Here is an 18,267-nt window from a genome sequence, read left to right as displayed (position 1 = left end):
CACACAAGGAAGACATTTACTGGACAGAAGTATTCTCAATTCAACTGGAAGAGGAAATGTTTGCTGTAAGAACAAAACAGTTTGGGAATGACAGAACTGAGTATTCAGGTGGACCTATGTTACTAACATTTTCTGTGATATTTAGATGCACGTGGTTACACAAAGGATGGAAAAACAAAACTGCAAGTTTTGTGGCATCTTCATTTTTGCTCGGTTTGTCACCATAATGAAGACGGCAAAGACAGTCTTCTGTTTTTTCCCCAGTTTTCACTTGAGGGAGATGGCACTTCTCCAAATTCAACACACAAAATCAGTATATTTTTTCAAGGAACTTTCAAGGGTAACTTTCTTCATGATATAACAGTCCTAATTTGTATTCTGCATTTTGTTTGAAAATCGACACAATCAACATCTACTAATACTGTCCATATAATTTAAAAAAGCAAGAAACCATAATTATTCAATACCACTTTTCTGTATAAAAGGGTGACTAAAAATACATCAATCAAACTATATCTTGTTCATTTATATTAAGATCTCTAAACTGCTACTTACAGCATCTGTTTACAATTCACAGACAATACTGAGGCTTCGGGGAGATCAAACAGAAATTAATCTAGGAACACAATCTCACTGCATTATATTGAACTGTTACTTACGATTTTCCTTGCAGCATACTTTCAGGAACATAAACCAAGTATGACATGTTGGTGAACTGTGGTGGTCGCGATCCAGCAATTACAGATACAGAGGCTGGAGAGCCTTTGCTTCCGAGTTTATCTGCTGCTAGTACAGTCAGTAAATACTCTTTGTCCCTCACCAATGGCAGACCTGTAGTTTTAATCCAGCCAGTGTCCTTCTCAACTTCAAATCTGTCTTCCCCACCTAAAAAGAACAGATCCACAAATGGTTGTCAGCAAGAACATTTTTACTTGATTATTTAAGAGGAGAACATAGTATCAATTCCCTGGTTGGTTTTAGCTTAGAATCAGCATGCACATCAAAATTCAAAAGTTTGTTTAGAACTTAGAAATCAGAAATCAGTAATTACATTTATCATTACATTGCTAAGTCCCATTTTACTTCTCTGGACAATTATCATTCTTCTTTATCCTCCGTACTTTGCTGTTGCTTGACCTATATCCCTTACCAGAAAATACCCTGCTAGAGTCCTGGCCAAGAGGAACAAGTCCACCTTTGGAGAGGTACTGTTACTCCCCTTCTGCTTACACAGTTTTGAACTATCACTGAAGCTTATCTTGAGAGCCCCACAAAGAAAATTATTAATGAGCCTGTGCTAGCTTTGCAAAGCCAAGGCCCAACCCAGACCCTTAAAAAGTTGTTAGAAACAAACCAGGAGCACAGCTCCCACAAGGCAGTAGGAACACTAACCCCCTCCACTCAACAAACTGTGCTCCACATACTGCCCTATCTCATAAAAAAAGCAGTCCAGCAGAGAGGTGCTGACTGCTGCCAACCCTTTGCCAAAGCCTTGAGCAGTACAGACTACTCCAGCCTCACCTTTCCCCAGGGGACAGTTGGGGCAGGAACCCAAATTTGCAGGGAGAACACACTTCAAATCTGGCAAATCTGTCTCTACCCTCAATAAAAGCCAAACTTCTCACACACGGAGCTGAAGGCTTATGAACCTTTTGTAAGATGAACAGAAGTTCTTTCACTAACGCAACTGAGGATAAAAGACAAAAGGCACAATACTGAAGCCTAATACACAGGGAAGGAGAGAGTTAAAATTTACCTTCCAAGAGAAAATATTCTACAGCTCCATGGATCCCTTCATCTGCATCCACAGCAAGCAGCTTGTATACTTCAGTACCTCCCACAGCTTCAGGGGAAACCACAGCCAAGAACGGGAAGGGCTCCATGGCCCATTCAGGTACGTTGTCATTCACGTCTGTCACAGTAAGGGACAAATGCACCAAGTACCAATCCTTTCCTAATGGTCACAGAAAAATGAAGAAATACTTAGCTACTTAATGGCACTCAGAGTAACAGAAACATGTAGCAAGTCCTGAGCATGCATTTTCTGCAATGTTGGCACGCAATCCAGAAAAATTTGGGGTTTAAGGCTCTTCTGTAATCAACACATTTTTACATTTTCATCAAAAAAATCTGTTACCATGTACATCCAAGTCTTGCAAAGTCTTCTCAACTCTAACCCAGATAACTTGTGTGTGTTACATATTGTACTTCTGCAGTCAGAAGCGTTGGGAGGCCTGCCGTAAGGATGCTCAATTTGGCTTCTCCAGCCAAATGTCCTTTATAACTTTGCATGTGAAGCCAGGTTCCAAAAATAAACTGAAATTGCCGTTTTACTAAAGAAGACTGACACTGAGGTAAGAGTACTGTAGCCCACACTGCTATTGCTCTGCCCTTGTATAATTCCCTTCAACATTCAGACAGGCTCTGTGAAAGAAGATGCATGTTTTCTCCTCTGTGTAGCACAGAAGAAGCCAGAAGGACCATCAAAAAGCCATCAAAAAATCATGATGTAAAAAGCAGCATGGATATTATTTCTCACTACCTAATACTAACTAGAACCACATGTGTTTCAAAGAGATGTTTCATGTCAGAATGTGCGTTCCAAAAGTTCCAGGGCAGCCAGCCCAAGACACCTGAGGAAACCTCAGAGGAGGGGACTTGTCAGACACTGATCTGAGCCTGAGGTCAAAATACACCACGGTGACCCACACAAGGTAAGTTCTAAATGAGAAGTACCAAATGAGATCAGTGTCTGCTCAAACACTCCAAAGGTTTTAATTAAAACGTTGTGCAGAAAAAGTGCAAAAGGAAGACGTTAGCATCAAAATTGTGTGTCTCTTCTCAAAAGAGCAGGTCTTGTGCAAGCTGTCAAAAGTTTGTAAATAGCCACTCTTAGCTCAGTTTACCCAGGCATACTGCAGGCTTAAAATAGCAATCAGTAAATCAGAAGCTGAGTTAAGAACCTTTGAAAATCTGCCTCTATAATAGCAAGATCTATTGAGGATTTGAATGCCACCTTGGTAACCCTGCCAGGAGTAGAAAGGTTACTGACCTTTGTCTCTCTGGAGTTTGAAAATCAATCCCCCCCTAATCAAGCCTGGAACTCACTCTGTTTCAAGTTCTCCTAAAGTTCGTAACACACATGTATTCCTCTACCAAAATATAAGTCACAACCAAAGAACTGATTTTTATTGAACAAGTAGTACTAAACCTGGGACACAAACTCTACTCTTGTCACTTACTGTGGGTTCACTGAACATTAATATGCTGGTACTTAGTACATAATCATAACTGAGAAATTCCTCTGTGGAAAACCGCATCAGGACTAAGATTAATCCTCACAATGCTCCAGCAGACTTTACTAATCAAAAACTAAAAGGGTTTGGGCATGTTCCTCCAGCTACTTTTGTTTTAATAGTTAAGAGACCTTACTGTCATTTGACATCATGGCAAGATCGAACCTTTCAGCAAGATCTTGGTTACCTCTGAAACATCTGGATACTCCTAAAATTTTGTTAGGATGGCTGGCAGGAACTGCAACATACACAGTCAATAAGACAGGCGTAAGTGCCTCTTTTGACCAGATACATTTCCACTGCATCTGACCTTACAGGTCTTATTGGTGTGTTATCTTCTTCCATCAACCACTGACAATCTGATTCATAAGCAAAAATAACAAATAAAATCATCATGATTTCACTTTCAGATAAAGGCAGTCTGGAGGAAAATGACTGTAAGTTAGTTTTCCCTTGACTGCGTACCATATCTCAAAGCAAAAACTGTAACGAACCCACCAAACAGGACTGTACTTCTCGGCACAGAGACGTACAAATGTGACCTGACAACCTGTAGAAACAACATCACGGTGCCCAGCGAAGCATGACCAGACAAGGACTTGCCAGAGGACAAGGAGTGTGATGAAGAGACTGACATGGACAATAATGTGTATCATGTATGTCTAGCAGGACAATGTAAGAATTTCAAAGTATATGTTTGTGAACATGATTTTTTAAAGCCTAACTCCTCATTCTAATGAGCACAGCAAATATTTAAATGCTTTTCATTTGTTCATTTTTCATTTCATTTAAAAGCATTTTTCATTCATAATGACACATACATTCCAAAATGCAGTCTCTCATAAATTTTGTAACTGACATCGCTGCTTGCCTACAGAATAGTTGTGTTTTCCTAGAGAATGGAGCTTAAACCAGACTGTTACCTGATTTTTAATAAGGTATAAAAAATTAATTTTCTCCCCTATTTATGAAAATTATTTGTGCTTCAAGACAGTGGAAGGAAGGAAGTTCTAGAAAGATACATCTCTCAAGAGTTCAGGTGTCTCAACGCCTCTTTCCACCAAAATACCCTCCCTTATGTTTCTTGCAAACATATTAATTATACATGCACATCAGTATATTAACAGTAGTAGTACATTATTAAGTATCTGCATTCATACTATGATTAATAGTCGTTTATTAGTAGTACACGTGCAGTATTATTGCTACATTATGGGATAAATAATGTGTTACAATTCCACTCAAATCTTAGCAGAAACAGCTTAGAACTGGTAATCCCCTGTGGATTTGGGTTAAATCCCACACAGACAGGTCCTACTTAAAAATCATCTTTTCCAAATACCAGGCCCCAACAACAAGTGGAGATACCTGTAACTATATTCAGTAGTGCAAGTCAACCCACTCCTAAGTCAGGATTCTGACACAGGCTTAATTATCCCTAAAAGAATTTTCAAACTGTTTTGTAACACACTACTAAAAGAACTTCCTCAATATTAAATGCTAGATACTTGACATTCAAGCCAGGCACACCGCAGGTATCTTACACAATGTCATCCATTGAAAAAAAAAAAAAAATCCTAGTAAAAGCTTACTTCTGCTAATTACACTGCTGGCACACATGCAGGTTTTGTATTTGACAGATTCGCTTCCCTAGCATCAGAGAACAGAAAAATTTAAGTTGCTTTCTCAGAGATACTGAGCAATGAGAAATAAAACTCAAAATGGCTCTTGCACATAAGCATGATAGTAACATAACACTGGAAGATTTTATATCAAAAATTAGCATTTTTTAAAGTCATACAGACAATAATACTTCATATTCAGAGGGTAAAGTCATACTTTCTCATCAAATAAAAATATTTTTTCCTTTTCTTATTTTTCTACACTATGGAAACTAATAAAAACAGGTTCTGCAAGCAGACTGCTTTTCCCATATATTTGCAAACACCACTTATTTGCCCTTTGCAATATCAAAACTAAGCCGTCTCTACAGCTCTCTTTCCAATGTATATAAAAAATTCAAGCTAAAATTATAAACTCTAGTCCAGAGGGTTTTCCTGCTTTAGCTGCTTAATTCCCTATTACAGTCAGTTTGTGTATCATCAAAAATCCTTCTTAGGGCAGCTCATCCTGAAGCCTGCTTTTTCTCTGATATTCCCTCCAGTTGGAATTACTTCCTTTTAACTTAACTGACAAAAGCTGCAGCACTGAAATTCACTCCCTATCATCAAAATAAGTCTTCATAATCCACTGCAGAAACCTCATCACAGGTGTCTACCTATAATTGCTTATTTTTCATGCCTATCTGAAAACTGATAAACAGAAGCATTTATTATATTGCCTTTCTCTTAATTCCAACTACATTAGGTAACATAATACACTAGCTGGCCCAACTTTCTGCTCACAGGAAATATGTGATATGCCACAACGCACAGTTTTCATCCTTTAAAAAAAAAGGCAAAATATTAAGTGACTTTACGTGACTTGCTGTGAAGTTTAACCATAGCAAAAATGCTCTTTAAAAGGAGCAATAAGTCACTTAAAAAAAAAAAAATAGGAGAAAGTGTCTCTAAAATACCTATCTTCAGCTCTGTAGGCAAACTCAGAGATCCATACAGCTAATGAAATCAGTTCTCTACCAACGTACTCTGCGTAAGAATCACACATTAACATAATCCAACTGTTGGTTTATATAGCAGAAGCATTTCAAAGAAAGTCATTTCACCTTCATAATACCCCTAGGTGTTAGACTTCCATCATTTTATGTTAGACTAACTTAGCACTACACCTGTATAACCTTTCAACAGATGTAAAAAACATAGGCCACCTCAGCTATCTGAGGAAAGTGATTTAGTAAAATCAGAATCACTGTACATCCAATAACATTCCTTAAAGTCCACAAGGTCCAAGCCATAATACAGACAGGATTTGCGCAGTATCTAAAATCTCCCTAGTTTTAAGACAGAATTCACTTTTCTGAAAGGAAGTTATTTCTCCAAGCATAAAAATTTGTTATTCAAATGCCTTTCAGAAAACAGCAGTGTAGATAAAGGACACTGTCTGCTGTCAGCCTTCTCACTAGATTCCTCCACGATCAAAAGGCAGGCAGTGCCTCATTAAGCACAGTTGTTAAGATTGAGAAACTTTATAATAAAGGTAGAGTTAAATATATAGGAGAAAACACAATAGGTTAAAGTAACTACACAAAGTTAGAAATTTGATCCTTTGGTGAGATACAAACCACATTTGTATTATAAAATAAATGTTCTTATAAAAAAAAAAACAAAACACAACAACAACAAAAAAGAAAACAGGAAAAGACCTTAATACTCATACACTATAAAGATTGAGTTACATACTTTGTCCAAAAAGCCTAGGAAAATTTATTAGAAATTTAAAAGGGTCACAAGCTTGTAAAATAATCAGTGAATTTTCATGTCAAATTTAAGACATATAGAGGGACCGTGTCTTTAGAAGGAACAGAAAGCCCTCTCAGAATCATGAACTTCTAGGGGAGTCCAAGTTAAAGACTTGTCAAAATTTAAGAACATACTGAAAATTACAAGTGACCAAACATCTTGATTGGATAATAGTCCCTTTCTTCTTTAGGTTCTTCACTAGTTCCTTATGGCACTACCAAATCCAGGTGTACCTGACAAAATTATTTCATGGTGTTCACCATGAATTTTCTAGGAAACTGTTTCAACATGAAGTAACAGGAACTAGCTCCTCCAACCTGGTGTCGAAGTTGGGTTATAAAGATTCATTGGATTGCATACAGATACTGCAAATTAATAAATCCTGTCATTTCATAGAGCAACTGGGAAAACACTATTCCCCCACCTACCTATATTCTTACACCAAGGGTGACAGGACGGAGGAGAGGGCTTTAATACTTGATCATTCAGTTAACGACAATTTTTGAATGTTACGCTGGTCAAACCAAGCCTTGAAAATCATGCATGCTGAAACAGTTTGACTGCAATTTCAAATACTGTAGGCTGGAGTTGCCTCTAAACCCATCTTTCACCATCTCAAATTATAGAAGATGCTGTCACTCTGAAATCAAACATATTCTCAGACTTCTGATTGTATTAGGATTATAGGACTGTCTTTTGTCTCAGAAATCCAATGGATATTCTATAAAACAAGACTTGAAAATGAAACCCTCGTATTCATTAAAAACGTAGGCTTTTCTGCATCAGTGTAATTGATAAAACTGACAATGCCAGACATTCTGATTTTAAAAAACCAGAAAATACAGACTATGTACTTGACTGAACATGTCTCTACAATTGTGGACAATTACTATACATTCCTTGAATGTACTGATGGAAAAGTTATTATATTATTATGATTAAACAATAATGGGTGAGAAGCTAGGTTGCTCCTGGCATTTTTAGGTCATTTCAATTTATTTTTAAAAGGCAAGTATGAGAATGTTAAAAGTCTTGCAAAGTCTTTATGTCAACATCGTTATTACATACTGGTCTACATCTATCAGCAACTTAAGTATTCAAGTTAATTGTTTGGGTTTTTTAAGTTGCTCCAATTTTTAAGATTTTCACCTGAAATAGACAAATGTTTTTTGAAAACTTAGGGGTTTGTTATTTGTTTGGGTTACTGCAAGCAAAATATTTGGGGCTTGGTTGAGAGGGCATTGTTGTTTTGAAGAGGCTTTGCAAATATCATACTGAACTCTTTAACACCTCACCCTATAATATGTCTAATTCATCTAAAATATTTACTCAAAGTTTGGGAAGATACACTTCCAGAAAAAAATCTTATGTCCTAAGCCTCTAGCTGCAATCAGGAGAAAGCTCATTTCCCATTTTCATACCATAACATGAGATAAAAGCTGCTGGTTTTTGTAGCAAGTCCTACTGTATATCCTTTAAAATATAGGACGATTATGCACAAACATTTCTCTACTGTCATTTCTGACAATTCATGAAGTATATGATGGGCTACTTTTAAGTACAGTAGTTTGCTCATTCATAAAACATAAACCTTCTAAAGGGATAACTCTGATGGGCTCAAGCTGTGGACAGCCCACACTCCCTCCTAATATGCCTTATCATTTTTGCAGATAGAATAATGACAGTCTGTCATGTCTCTGTTCCTTACCCTCATATGGCTTTTAAAACAGAAGTTAAAGCAAGCCAGAAAAAAAAAAGTACAAAAGTAAAGAAAGCATCAGAGGAGCTAAATCATCATGGCAGAGTGGTTCTTAATATAAATTACCAATTAAAAAGAGAGTAAAGTGATAAACATGTTATCAGGGACTTCCCAGTGTGGTATCCATCTGCTGAGAGTGGCAGGCAAGAAAACAAGCGTGCCCAGATGTGAAGTAATAACTACAAATTAATAATCCCAACAGACATCCTTAAATAACAAAATGTGTCTTAATAAATGATTAATTAATTGCCAAAAAGCATTATTGTAATGAGACAACTTAGCTAAAGAGGTAGCAGCTACCATACTGCTGTCAGATGGTAAGTTCTTTTGCCATTTTCCTTCGTATGTCTTGGGGAAAATCTGGTTTCTTTCTCTGTAGCCCATCATGTGCAAGGAAAAAAACCAAAAGAAAGGGGGGGGGGGGGGGGAGAGAGAGAGCTTCACCAACAACAGCCTGCTATACTTCTCTGTATCATTATGCACAGAAAGTCTTTTGAACTAACATTATCTGGACTGCAAACCTAAACACATGAACGAAAGGAAATCATTATTAATTTTCATCTTCCAGAAAAGGAAAAAGAGAAACCTGACCATGGTACATCACATACCAACATTTTATGTACCATCAGTAAACTGAAGCCTACTCATACCACGCTGAACTCTTGTCATTAAGGCTAGGAAAAAGCAATAAACTGTTATCTGCTGGGAGAAAGGACACCACGCTGTGAGACTTCACAAACATTTTTTTTCAGCAGGGAAGAATGACTGATGAACCTCAGTTTCCATTTCAAACTGTGCTGAGGAGCAAGCTGTCACATTGACAAAGCCTTCCTTATCCATTTCAACCCTCTTTTGCTCTATCGTCCCCAACTGTCCTCATCCCAGAGCTAGTACTTCCTTAACACTGACTTGTCTATGCAATTCCCATTTAAAGAAGTAAAAAAATGGATATGCATAAGATTAATCATCTAAGGCAATAAAATTTCTATTTAAAAAATCAGACCTCTTATCAGAAAAACGAAAAAAGCGCAGTTTGTCTGAAACACTGTATATTACTAAATACTGTCTATTAAGTGAATCAAAAAGAAACTGTCTTCAAAATACTGCATTTGTCCCCTGTCTACACCAGAACACTTTGAAGTCAAAGGAAAATCTACTGTAGGCTAAGTCTCAGTCTCCTGTTTATTCTAAAACCTAAACTCAAACATACCAAGGTTTAAAGATATTCTACCTACAAATTTCCGGACACTACACTTCTAAGACAAATTGGGAAAAAGGTTAGGAAAAACTGAAACAAAATTATTTCATAATCAAATGAAGTGTAACATAATTGCCATGTCAGTCAGAGAATCAATGTCCAACTGGAGACGTTCTAAACCAGCTTTGAGGAAGATCCTATCTACATGTTCTATAATTTACTCAGATTAACAGATCTGTGCTGAAATTTAGTTAGATGTTAAAAGAGAAAAAAAACATTTGGCAGAAACTAAATGTTTGACATGATTAACAGCCAGAAGATCTAAAGTTTTGGTGTTCAAGTCCCAACAGTCTCACAAAGATATTTTTAATCTGACTGCTTGGAGTAGAAAGCATATAGTATCAAAACATTCAGACTGAATAGACATCAACATGGTGGTCTACAGCTTCCCCAGACATTCCTTTCTACCACATATAAGTCACCTTCCAAACCTGTAAACACCCATAGTTGTCCCAAATGCACACAGAATGTACGTTTCCTTTTGCCTTAATGTTTCCTTTTGCCTTAATAGCATGAAACCCACCTGCTGGATTACATGATTATTTCAACTTCAACTCAGCTTGATGTGTAACTGTTAACATGGTTGCAATTCATAAAAGTAGTATTAAGAACTATGTAAGATAAAACATCACCCAGAAGCTACTTAATTCTTAGGGATGATCCCAACAGAATCAATACAGCTAGTGAGGGACTAAGGCCTCAGATAAAATTAAAACAGATGATCCTTGGCTTCCAAGCATGAAAACCATCAAGGTTTCAAATATATGTATCACTAAAATTGGTACCTCCATTCTGTATGTCGATTTAAACAGGACAAATATACTTGAACATGTAAGTGACTGCCATTAACTATTTGGAAGGCATGTCAAACATCACCCTTTGTAAATCCTCTGATAAGAAAAAATGAATGACAGAGGATTACAAAGCTAATGACCATGGATCAAGTAAGGTCAAAGGAGCTTGAGACAACGGAGGATTAGAAAGACAGGACCTTTCATGCACTTCCCCCAAATATTAATGGACTAATAATGGCTCCTTCTCAAATTAAATGCTAGCTTTATGTTAAAATATTAATGTGTATGGCAGTTAAATTTTGCCTTCTGTTCACTCGGTAAAACTTAAAATAGTATCATGCTTTTGTGAAGAATAAATAAATAAATCCCAACAAATTAAATGGGATAAAATCTTCAATGCTACAGAAAATGTGAGCATAACCATCACTCCTTCCAGGCAAGGTCAAACAAAGAATATAGCCCAGGGCTGAGTGATCAGGTATCACTAGAGGAATTTGCTCATCAAGGACCAAGTGCCAAAGAACATACTCATGAAGTTAAGCTTTGCGATTTTGGAATTCTGTTTAGCATCTTGTGGCTCAAACTAATATATGGGATTTTTCCTGGTGTTCCTCTTTGGTTTGGGGTTGTGGAGTCTGTGGTTTTTCTTTTGGCCAACATATCTATCTGTAAATTACAAAAAATGTAAATATTGTTGAGCTGTATTCCTATTTCAAATTAGTGGTTTCAGCTCTCAAGATTGAATTTTCTGTCCAAATGTCCAGGCAGAGCAACTTAAGCTCTCCAGGTAGTCAGGGTACATAGAGTATTTTATACAAATGCACACACACTGCTGCTGAAGTTGCAGAATTTAACTGCCCAGGAGCAGCAAGAAAGGGCTGCTCTGCAGGGTAAGGTGAAATGGGAGCCAAGGCAGGCAGGGGCAGGGACCTCACAGCCACAGACCGCCATCCCAGGCTAGGACATCCCATGCTATAAACGTGGTTCATCCAACAGTCCAGTGGTCACCAAACAAACCCAGTGGTCACCAGACAAATGCGCAGTGAGGGGGTGGGTCTCGGATCAAGCGGGAAAGCAAGTCAGCAGGGCAGCGTCAGGGTGAGCAAGATGCACAGCCAGGTACAGCACACCCCCGGGGAGCTCAGGAAAGGACCTGAGCTTAAACGCAGCTCCTGGGACATGGGCCAGAGGCCACAGACAAGGCTTGTGACAACCAACTGTCTGATCCAAGATTAGCCAGCAGCATGGTGTCAGAGCTGGCCTTGAACACGGGCAGCCAAACCCAGGGAGCAGGGTGCTGCAGGACCATTATTGCACTGCAAGACCTGACAATCGTGTTGGGCAGGCCAACCCTAACGAGATGGGTAACATCCTGCCAACCTATGAGGACTATCAGGCCTGAATGATCTGTGATCTCTTCTCTACTCCTTAAAACCAACTTCTGCCTGTCTTTAAACCTTCCTTTAAGAGTTCATGTGAGGAACTCACCTGAAGTTGAAATACAAAACAACAATTACCTCCTCTCTTGTCCGGGGCCTACAAGTACAGCAGAACCCATACCATAAAAAGGGCACTTAGCACTATAGGTTCGGGTTTTCCTGCTGCTACATTCCAGTGACTTCTGCTTCCAGAGAATACATAAACTATGTTAAAACTAAGTCTACAAACTATTCAATAGCCACAAAAAGATACAGAGTGAATAAAAGCAACTAGTAACTACTGTGTACTCTACAGATTGAAGTTAATTTTATTGTAGCACTAAAATACACAAAATATTTATTATTTCAAAGAATACCAAACTATGGATTTATTTTTTTTAATTGGCATCTATATTAAAAAAAAAAAAAATCATTAAATTTACAACCAAAATACGTCCAGTCAAAAAGTACCTACAGCATGTAGCTGCACTGGTAATGGCAATAGTGGTAATAGTTATTTGGCCACATCGCTACAATAAATCTTAGAGCTCAACTGCAGCTTTGCCAAAAAACCCAACCCTGCATGCCAAAGAGGTGTTCATACTGCAAATGCCCCTCAAAGCTACCCCTGACACAGGAAAACGTGTATCAGTGCCAAGACTATGGTCACACAACACCGTTCTACTAAGAAATGCTCTGAGTAGCGAGGAGTGAATCTGTTACATTAGTAGTTACTTCCCATCCCTAATGGAGTGAGCTAGGTTAGCTCATACCTTCAACAAGCTGCAACTCAAGAGTGAGAAAATCCTTCTTCTTCTATGAACGTGTGTAAGATTATCTGGATACTGAGATGCTTAAAGGTCTGGTTGCACCTGGAACAGTATTTACTTCAATGGAACACCAGCCCTGGACATATTGCTGTGTTGATTATCCAGGACAGAATTGGGAGGAAGCAAACAGAAAAGTATTTAAAATTCTATTTTAGCTGCAGAGAAAAAAATGGACACATATGCAGCCTGTTACATATCCTTTGTGTTCCTCTGAATAAAAATTAATTCAGGAACAGGACATCTCCTACAGAGTCCCATTTATGAACTAAAGGATGAGGGCTGCCACATAAACCAGGAAGAAATGCTGCTGAATGTTGCCTTGTTACCATATACCAGTCTTCTTGCTGCTACTTTGAAAACGCTCCACCAGCCAAAAAATATATATATATCCGTTTTTCTTCCTAGAGAAGTAGTAAGACCCCTTGTGCCACAATGCTTTTAAGCGCTCTTTACTACTTTAAGTAATGAAGTGCACATTACAAATGAATCATAATAAACTATATTGAAAATATAAAGGACAAAGAGGGTAGACATTATATGCTAAAGTATCTAAAAATCTTGTGATATCATTGCCTGCATTGAAGAAGAGGTTAATGCCAGAATTAATTATTGGTTAATTTTCAATTCTCAGCTACCAAGTGGCAAGAATTAGGGGAGTAGAAAACGAAAGAAATATTATTAAAAGAATTGATACCAACTTATACAACTTGAATATAAATCAACATCTGATACCACAAGCTCCAATACTAGAAAACCATAGCTGCTGAAATATTTATGGTTATGTACACTGTAAAATAAGCCAGTGCAACTGTTAACAGCAAAGCAAACAAACTGGAGAAAGAACCTGAACTTACACTTCTATTCACAACAAAATTCAATGTAACCTTCCCATGCTTTAATTCATCCTGAGAACTCACTGCTGTAAATACTGGGTGTTTTTTTCCTGGAGCTTTTGCAATCTTCTATAGTTCTTCCTTATTTTAGACTCACTAGAACATTAGTTCTGCTAGCCATCTTTCTCCTTCTCCTATCCCATCCTTTTGGTTATCCTTTCTCACATTACTGAAGTCTGGATTGCAAGGAAGGGAAGAGACATAACTTTCTAAATCTGTTTCAAATACCTATGCATTTTAACTCCTATTAAAAGGAGAATGTAAGAATTCTGCAACTAAAAAGTTTTATATGTGTCACTATTAAGCTTCATCTGATTAAAAAACTAGTGCTAATACAAGTGCCTTTTTTAATTTAGGCTCCTTTAAACAAAGAAACTTAAAATCACTCCATCTAAAGCACGCCATTTACACTATCCACAGTTAATTGCCATCTACCTCGTCTCACAGTCAGAATCTAGTTCTACACATTTCTAAAGAGATTATTATCTTACGACTTCATACTACTAGCAGTAATATAACAGGCTAGTAGAAAACACTCCAAACCATTTAATAAATAATAAGATGGTGAAAAAAAAAATCCTGAAAGTAAGTTGAAGTTGGTTTGGGGTTTTTTTAACTGCATGAGCAAGCACTGCTATGAGCAAGCATTGCTTTGGAAATGGACTCTGGCATGGCAGAGTGACAAGCTTTGTCACAGGCAACCTTGGACTTCTATATTGAGACTAGATAAGAGCAAAAACAATCACAAAGGTGAGATTAGCAGCAACCCGGGGCAAGGTTAGCTACCACTTTTCTAACATCACCTTCTCCATCCTGACAGAGGGAGCTGTGACACCTACAAAGTGCTGAAACTTGAGCTACGTGACAGAGTGGGTGAACATCCCAGAAGCATACTCAGATTGACCCGATAGATTTTGTCACCACCTCTGAGTACTGACATCCCTTGCTCAAGATTGAGTAGCAAAGAAAGGACACAGAAAGCGTTTGTGTTTTGGAAACTGGCCTGTCAATCTCTTGGTTAGCAGCCAAAGCTCAAGCTGGAACACAGCGCAAAGCCAGCGCAAGTGACCGACCTGAACAGGCTGCAGTGACAGGTGACAAAAACCAAATGAGAACCAGAGAAGGATCTGAGAGTTGTTCCTCAGGACCCAAGTGAAATGAGTTGCTGATCTAGCCTGCTTCACACAGGGAAGTATCCGCATCACTGAAACTGTCAGTATTAACTAGAATCCCTGCAGGCATCCTCAGGGATTTAACAGACACCAAGGAATAAACTGTCTCCCGCTCCCTATGGGCTGCCCCTCAGTCAGAAATCAGAAGAGATGAGGAAAGGGCTCCCAGGGAAAGCTTTCCATCCCCCCGCCTGCGCTGCTCTGCGGCTCACACACGTTACTCTGAGCAGTTGCACTGCTGCGAAGTCAGGTATTCACAAGCACCAGAAACCACATAATACAACCCCCCTTTCCAAACCTTTCCAAGATGAAAACAAGCCAACCACCTCATCCCTGCTGATACAATTTCCCCCAGAATACTCACATTCCAGACAACTGTCAGAACACTGTTACAATCACAAGCGACAGGAAAATAACAAGAGACAAGGTGAGTGTACAGAGACATCCATCACGCAGTGAACAGAAACTATGCTTAAACTAAGCTCTGTTTTCACTGGTGAAAAATATTAACCAAGACGACAATTCAAAATTATAAAAGAATTTGAAAAACTAATAGGTGAAATCGGCCAGAGATAAATGAAACGAGCTATTCTACTTAACGCGAGTAAGACCCTGTGAATGAGGGCAATTTAAACCACAAACGCGCACATCGGACCCCTCCGATTTTTAAAAAAAGAGCAGCCCCATCCACACAAAGGCACCAATCCTGCAAAAACTCACATCGCGCTTGTGATTCAAACTTGCTTAACTTTAGTAACGACTCAGCCCTCAGTGACTTCAGCTGCACGCTTCAACTTCAGCTCTTACGGGATCAGAGCGACGGGAAGCACCGCGGCAGAGAACACCTGTGTGTAAGAAGTGCGGTGCATCCCGCACGCTTTGTCTCAACGCGTCTGTACCACGAGCGAACGCTGCGGTGCCGCTCGCTGAGGAGTAAGAACCGCAACAGGTGGAGCAGCCGAACTCCGCCAGCGGCCCCACCGCTCCCCGCGCTCCCACGGCGCGGTACCGTCCCCGTCCCCTGCCGCGTGACGCCTCCCGTCACCGACAGTGCTGCGACGTCCACGACGTGAGGAAGGCTGCCTCCCGCACCGCGCTCAGCTACCGCCAGGCGCCGGCCGCCCCTCAGCGCACACACCGGCCCGGCTGCCCGCCGGGACGCGCGCCCTGCCGCGGGGCCGAGCACAGCCGCCGCCCGCGCCCCCCCCGCCCGCACCTACCTCGGCGCTCCCGGACGCGGACGACGATCTCCCAGGCGGCCGCCGCCTCCCGGTCCAGGCCCGCGGCCAGCCTCACCTCGCCGGTCTCCCGCTCCACGCGCACCGGCGACTCCTCGACGGGCGGCGCCACCAGCTCGAACCAGGCGGAGGCGAAGCGCGCCGGGGCCAGCGCGGCCAGGCGGCTGCCCGGGCGGGCGTCCTCGGGCAGGGAGAGCGCCAGCGGCGCGGCGGCGGGGCCCGGCGGCGGCGGAGCCCGGCGGCGGCGGCGGCGGGCGGCGGCGCGGGGCGGCGGGAGGCGCTTGGGCTGCGGCAGCACCTCCAGCTCCAGCGGCTCGCTGCGCAGCGCCGGCCGGCCGCGGTCCCGCGCGTAGAGGCGCAGCGGGATGGGCGCGCGCAGGTGGAGCAGGGAGCGCACCAGCACCACGCGCCCGCTGCGCGGCACCACGAAGAAGTGCGCGCTGCGCGGGAGGGCGAAGTAGCGCAGCTCGGCGTTGGCGCCCGCGTCCGCGTCCTCGGCGCGCGCCTGCCACACCTGCGACTTGAGCGCCAGCGTCTCCTCCACGCGCAGCTGCGTGACGCCGGGCCGCGGGCCGCCGACGAAGCGCGGCGCGTTGTCGTTGTCGTCCAGCACGCGGACGGTGAGGGCGGCCAGCTCGGCGGGCGCGGCGCCGCGCGGCACGCAGCGCTTGCAGCACAGCCCCAGGCGCAGCGCGTACAGCGCCCGCGCCTCGCGGTCCAGCGGGCGGCGGGTGCGCAGCCAGACGCGGGCCGTGCGGGCGTGCAGCGACACCTGGAAGTGCGAGTGGCCCTCGCCCAGCAGCTGCAGGCGCCAGCGGCGCCCCTGCACCTTGGCGCACCAGGGCTCGGGCCCCAGCCGCGTCAGGGGGATGCTCAGCCCGCGCACACGCGTGCCCGCCGGGCGGTTCTCCGCGACGTGGCCGCCGAACGAGGGTGTCCGGCGCGGGGCGGCGCGGGCGGCGGCCAGCGCCCAGCACAGCAGCAGGCAGCCGGCGACGCGCCGGGCTCCGCCGGGGCCCATGGCGGCGGCGAGCGGCGGCCGGCCGGGCTGGGCTCCCGCAGCGGCGCGGCGAGTGGGCGGGCGAGGAGGGGCCGCGGGGCCGGGCCGGGCGCGGGGCGGTGCCGGTCGCCGCCCTGCCGCCTGCGGGCGGGCTGAGCCGCCTCCGCCCTGGGGTGGCCCCGCCGGGGCACGAACCTCCCTTCCTGCGCCAGCGGCCCCCGCCCTCCCCACAGCCACCTTCGGCCGCGTGCCCCGGGCATCCGGGCGGCGGCCCGCGGCTCCCCCGGCGCTCGGGCACCTGCTGGAAACGTTGTCCTGTCGGCTTCTGGATAGCTGCGCTTTGCAGAGTCCCGCTCTGCCCCACAGCTTGTGCCTGAGCGATGGCACTGGCCTGAAGGTACGTCCTTAGTCACAACCAGCTCCCTAACACCTCCAGATTTGTAAAGGTAAAGCAGATTTTTAGGTGAAATGCAGCTTAACTAGAGGATGTTGCTCGTGGTAAACGGGGAGAAACAGAATCCAACGTTTCTTCAACAGCGTTGAACTTTCGGCACCAGTGAGTAAAACTGAAAGCCCAGCAAGACTGAATTTCACCACTAAAGTTGACTGACTACCTAAGTCAGGTAGGTGGCAGGAAATGCTACTATAATAAGCAGTTCCTCTCCAAAACAGAATCGTGCTTTCAAGAGTGAAGTCAAACACAATATAAAATGGGCTCATGCCATACATAAATCACTTAAGATTAATCATGCCGTACATAAATCACTTAAGATTAATTCCGAGATTAAAGAAAAGCAAAAAGAGATACTCTGTATTAGCGAAATTTCTCAAATGTCATTAGACTCGGGTGAATAATGGTTACTTTTCCTATAATAACTTAGGTGTTAGGTAAATAATGGTTACTTTTCCTATAAAACAGACACTGCATTTTCCTTATACTTCCCACCCACAACTGCAAAAAACTTTGTAAGCGCAATATCGTACCTTCCTGATTAGCCTTTTACAGAAGTTGGTAGCCTTTATGGGGAAATGGGAGTCCAGGATCAAGTAGGAAGACTGAGAGAGACTCTGAATGAAAAATCCAAGTGCTCTACTACCACAAGAGCGACCTTCTCCATTTCATCCTGCAAGTAATTAACAGAGATACAAATCATCAGCTTCACGCATTAATATATTGTCTCCGTTTATGG

General features: G+C 42.4%; 1 protein-coding gene across 6 annotated transcripts in view; it reads right to left on the bottom strand.

The window, feature by feature from the left end:
* LOC101923725 (neural-cadherin-like) overlaps positions 1–17,120 on the bottom strand; it is a 67,144-nt gene extending 50,024 nt beyond the window's left edge. For all 6 annotated transcript variants that reach the window (XR_008749782.1, XR_008749781.1, XM_055818549.1 and 3 more), the window contains exons 1-3: positions 16,060–17,120; positions 1,757–1,954; positions 660–885 (exon numbers count right to left, since the gene is read on the bottom strand). Coding sequence is in view for 4 of the 6 variants with exons in the window: in XM_055818549.1 (XP_055674524.1) it covers positions 660–885; positions 1,757–1,954; positions 16,060–17,098 (1,463 nt within the window). In the remaining 2 variants the exon portion in view is untranslated. The remainder of the gene's footprint in view (positions 1–659; positions 886–1,756; positions 1,955–16,059) is intronic.
* Between the last annotated feature and the right edge of the window lie 1,147 nt (positions 17,121–18,267).

This window comes from Falco peregrinus, chromosome 14, assembly GCF_023634155.1.
Source record: "Falco peregrinus isolate bFalPer1 chromosome 14, bFalPer1.pri, whole genome shotgun sequence".
NCBI lineage: Eukaryota > Metazoa > Chordata > Aves > Falconiformes > Falconidae > Falco > Falco peregrinus.
This window is presented reverse-complemented; position numbering and strand designations above follow the sequence as displayed.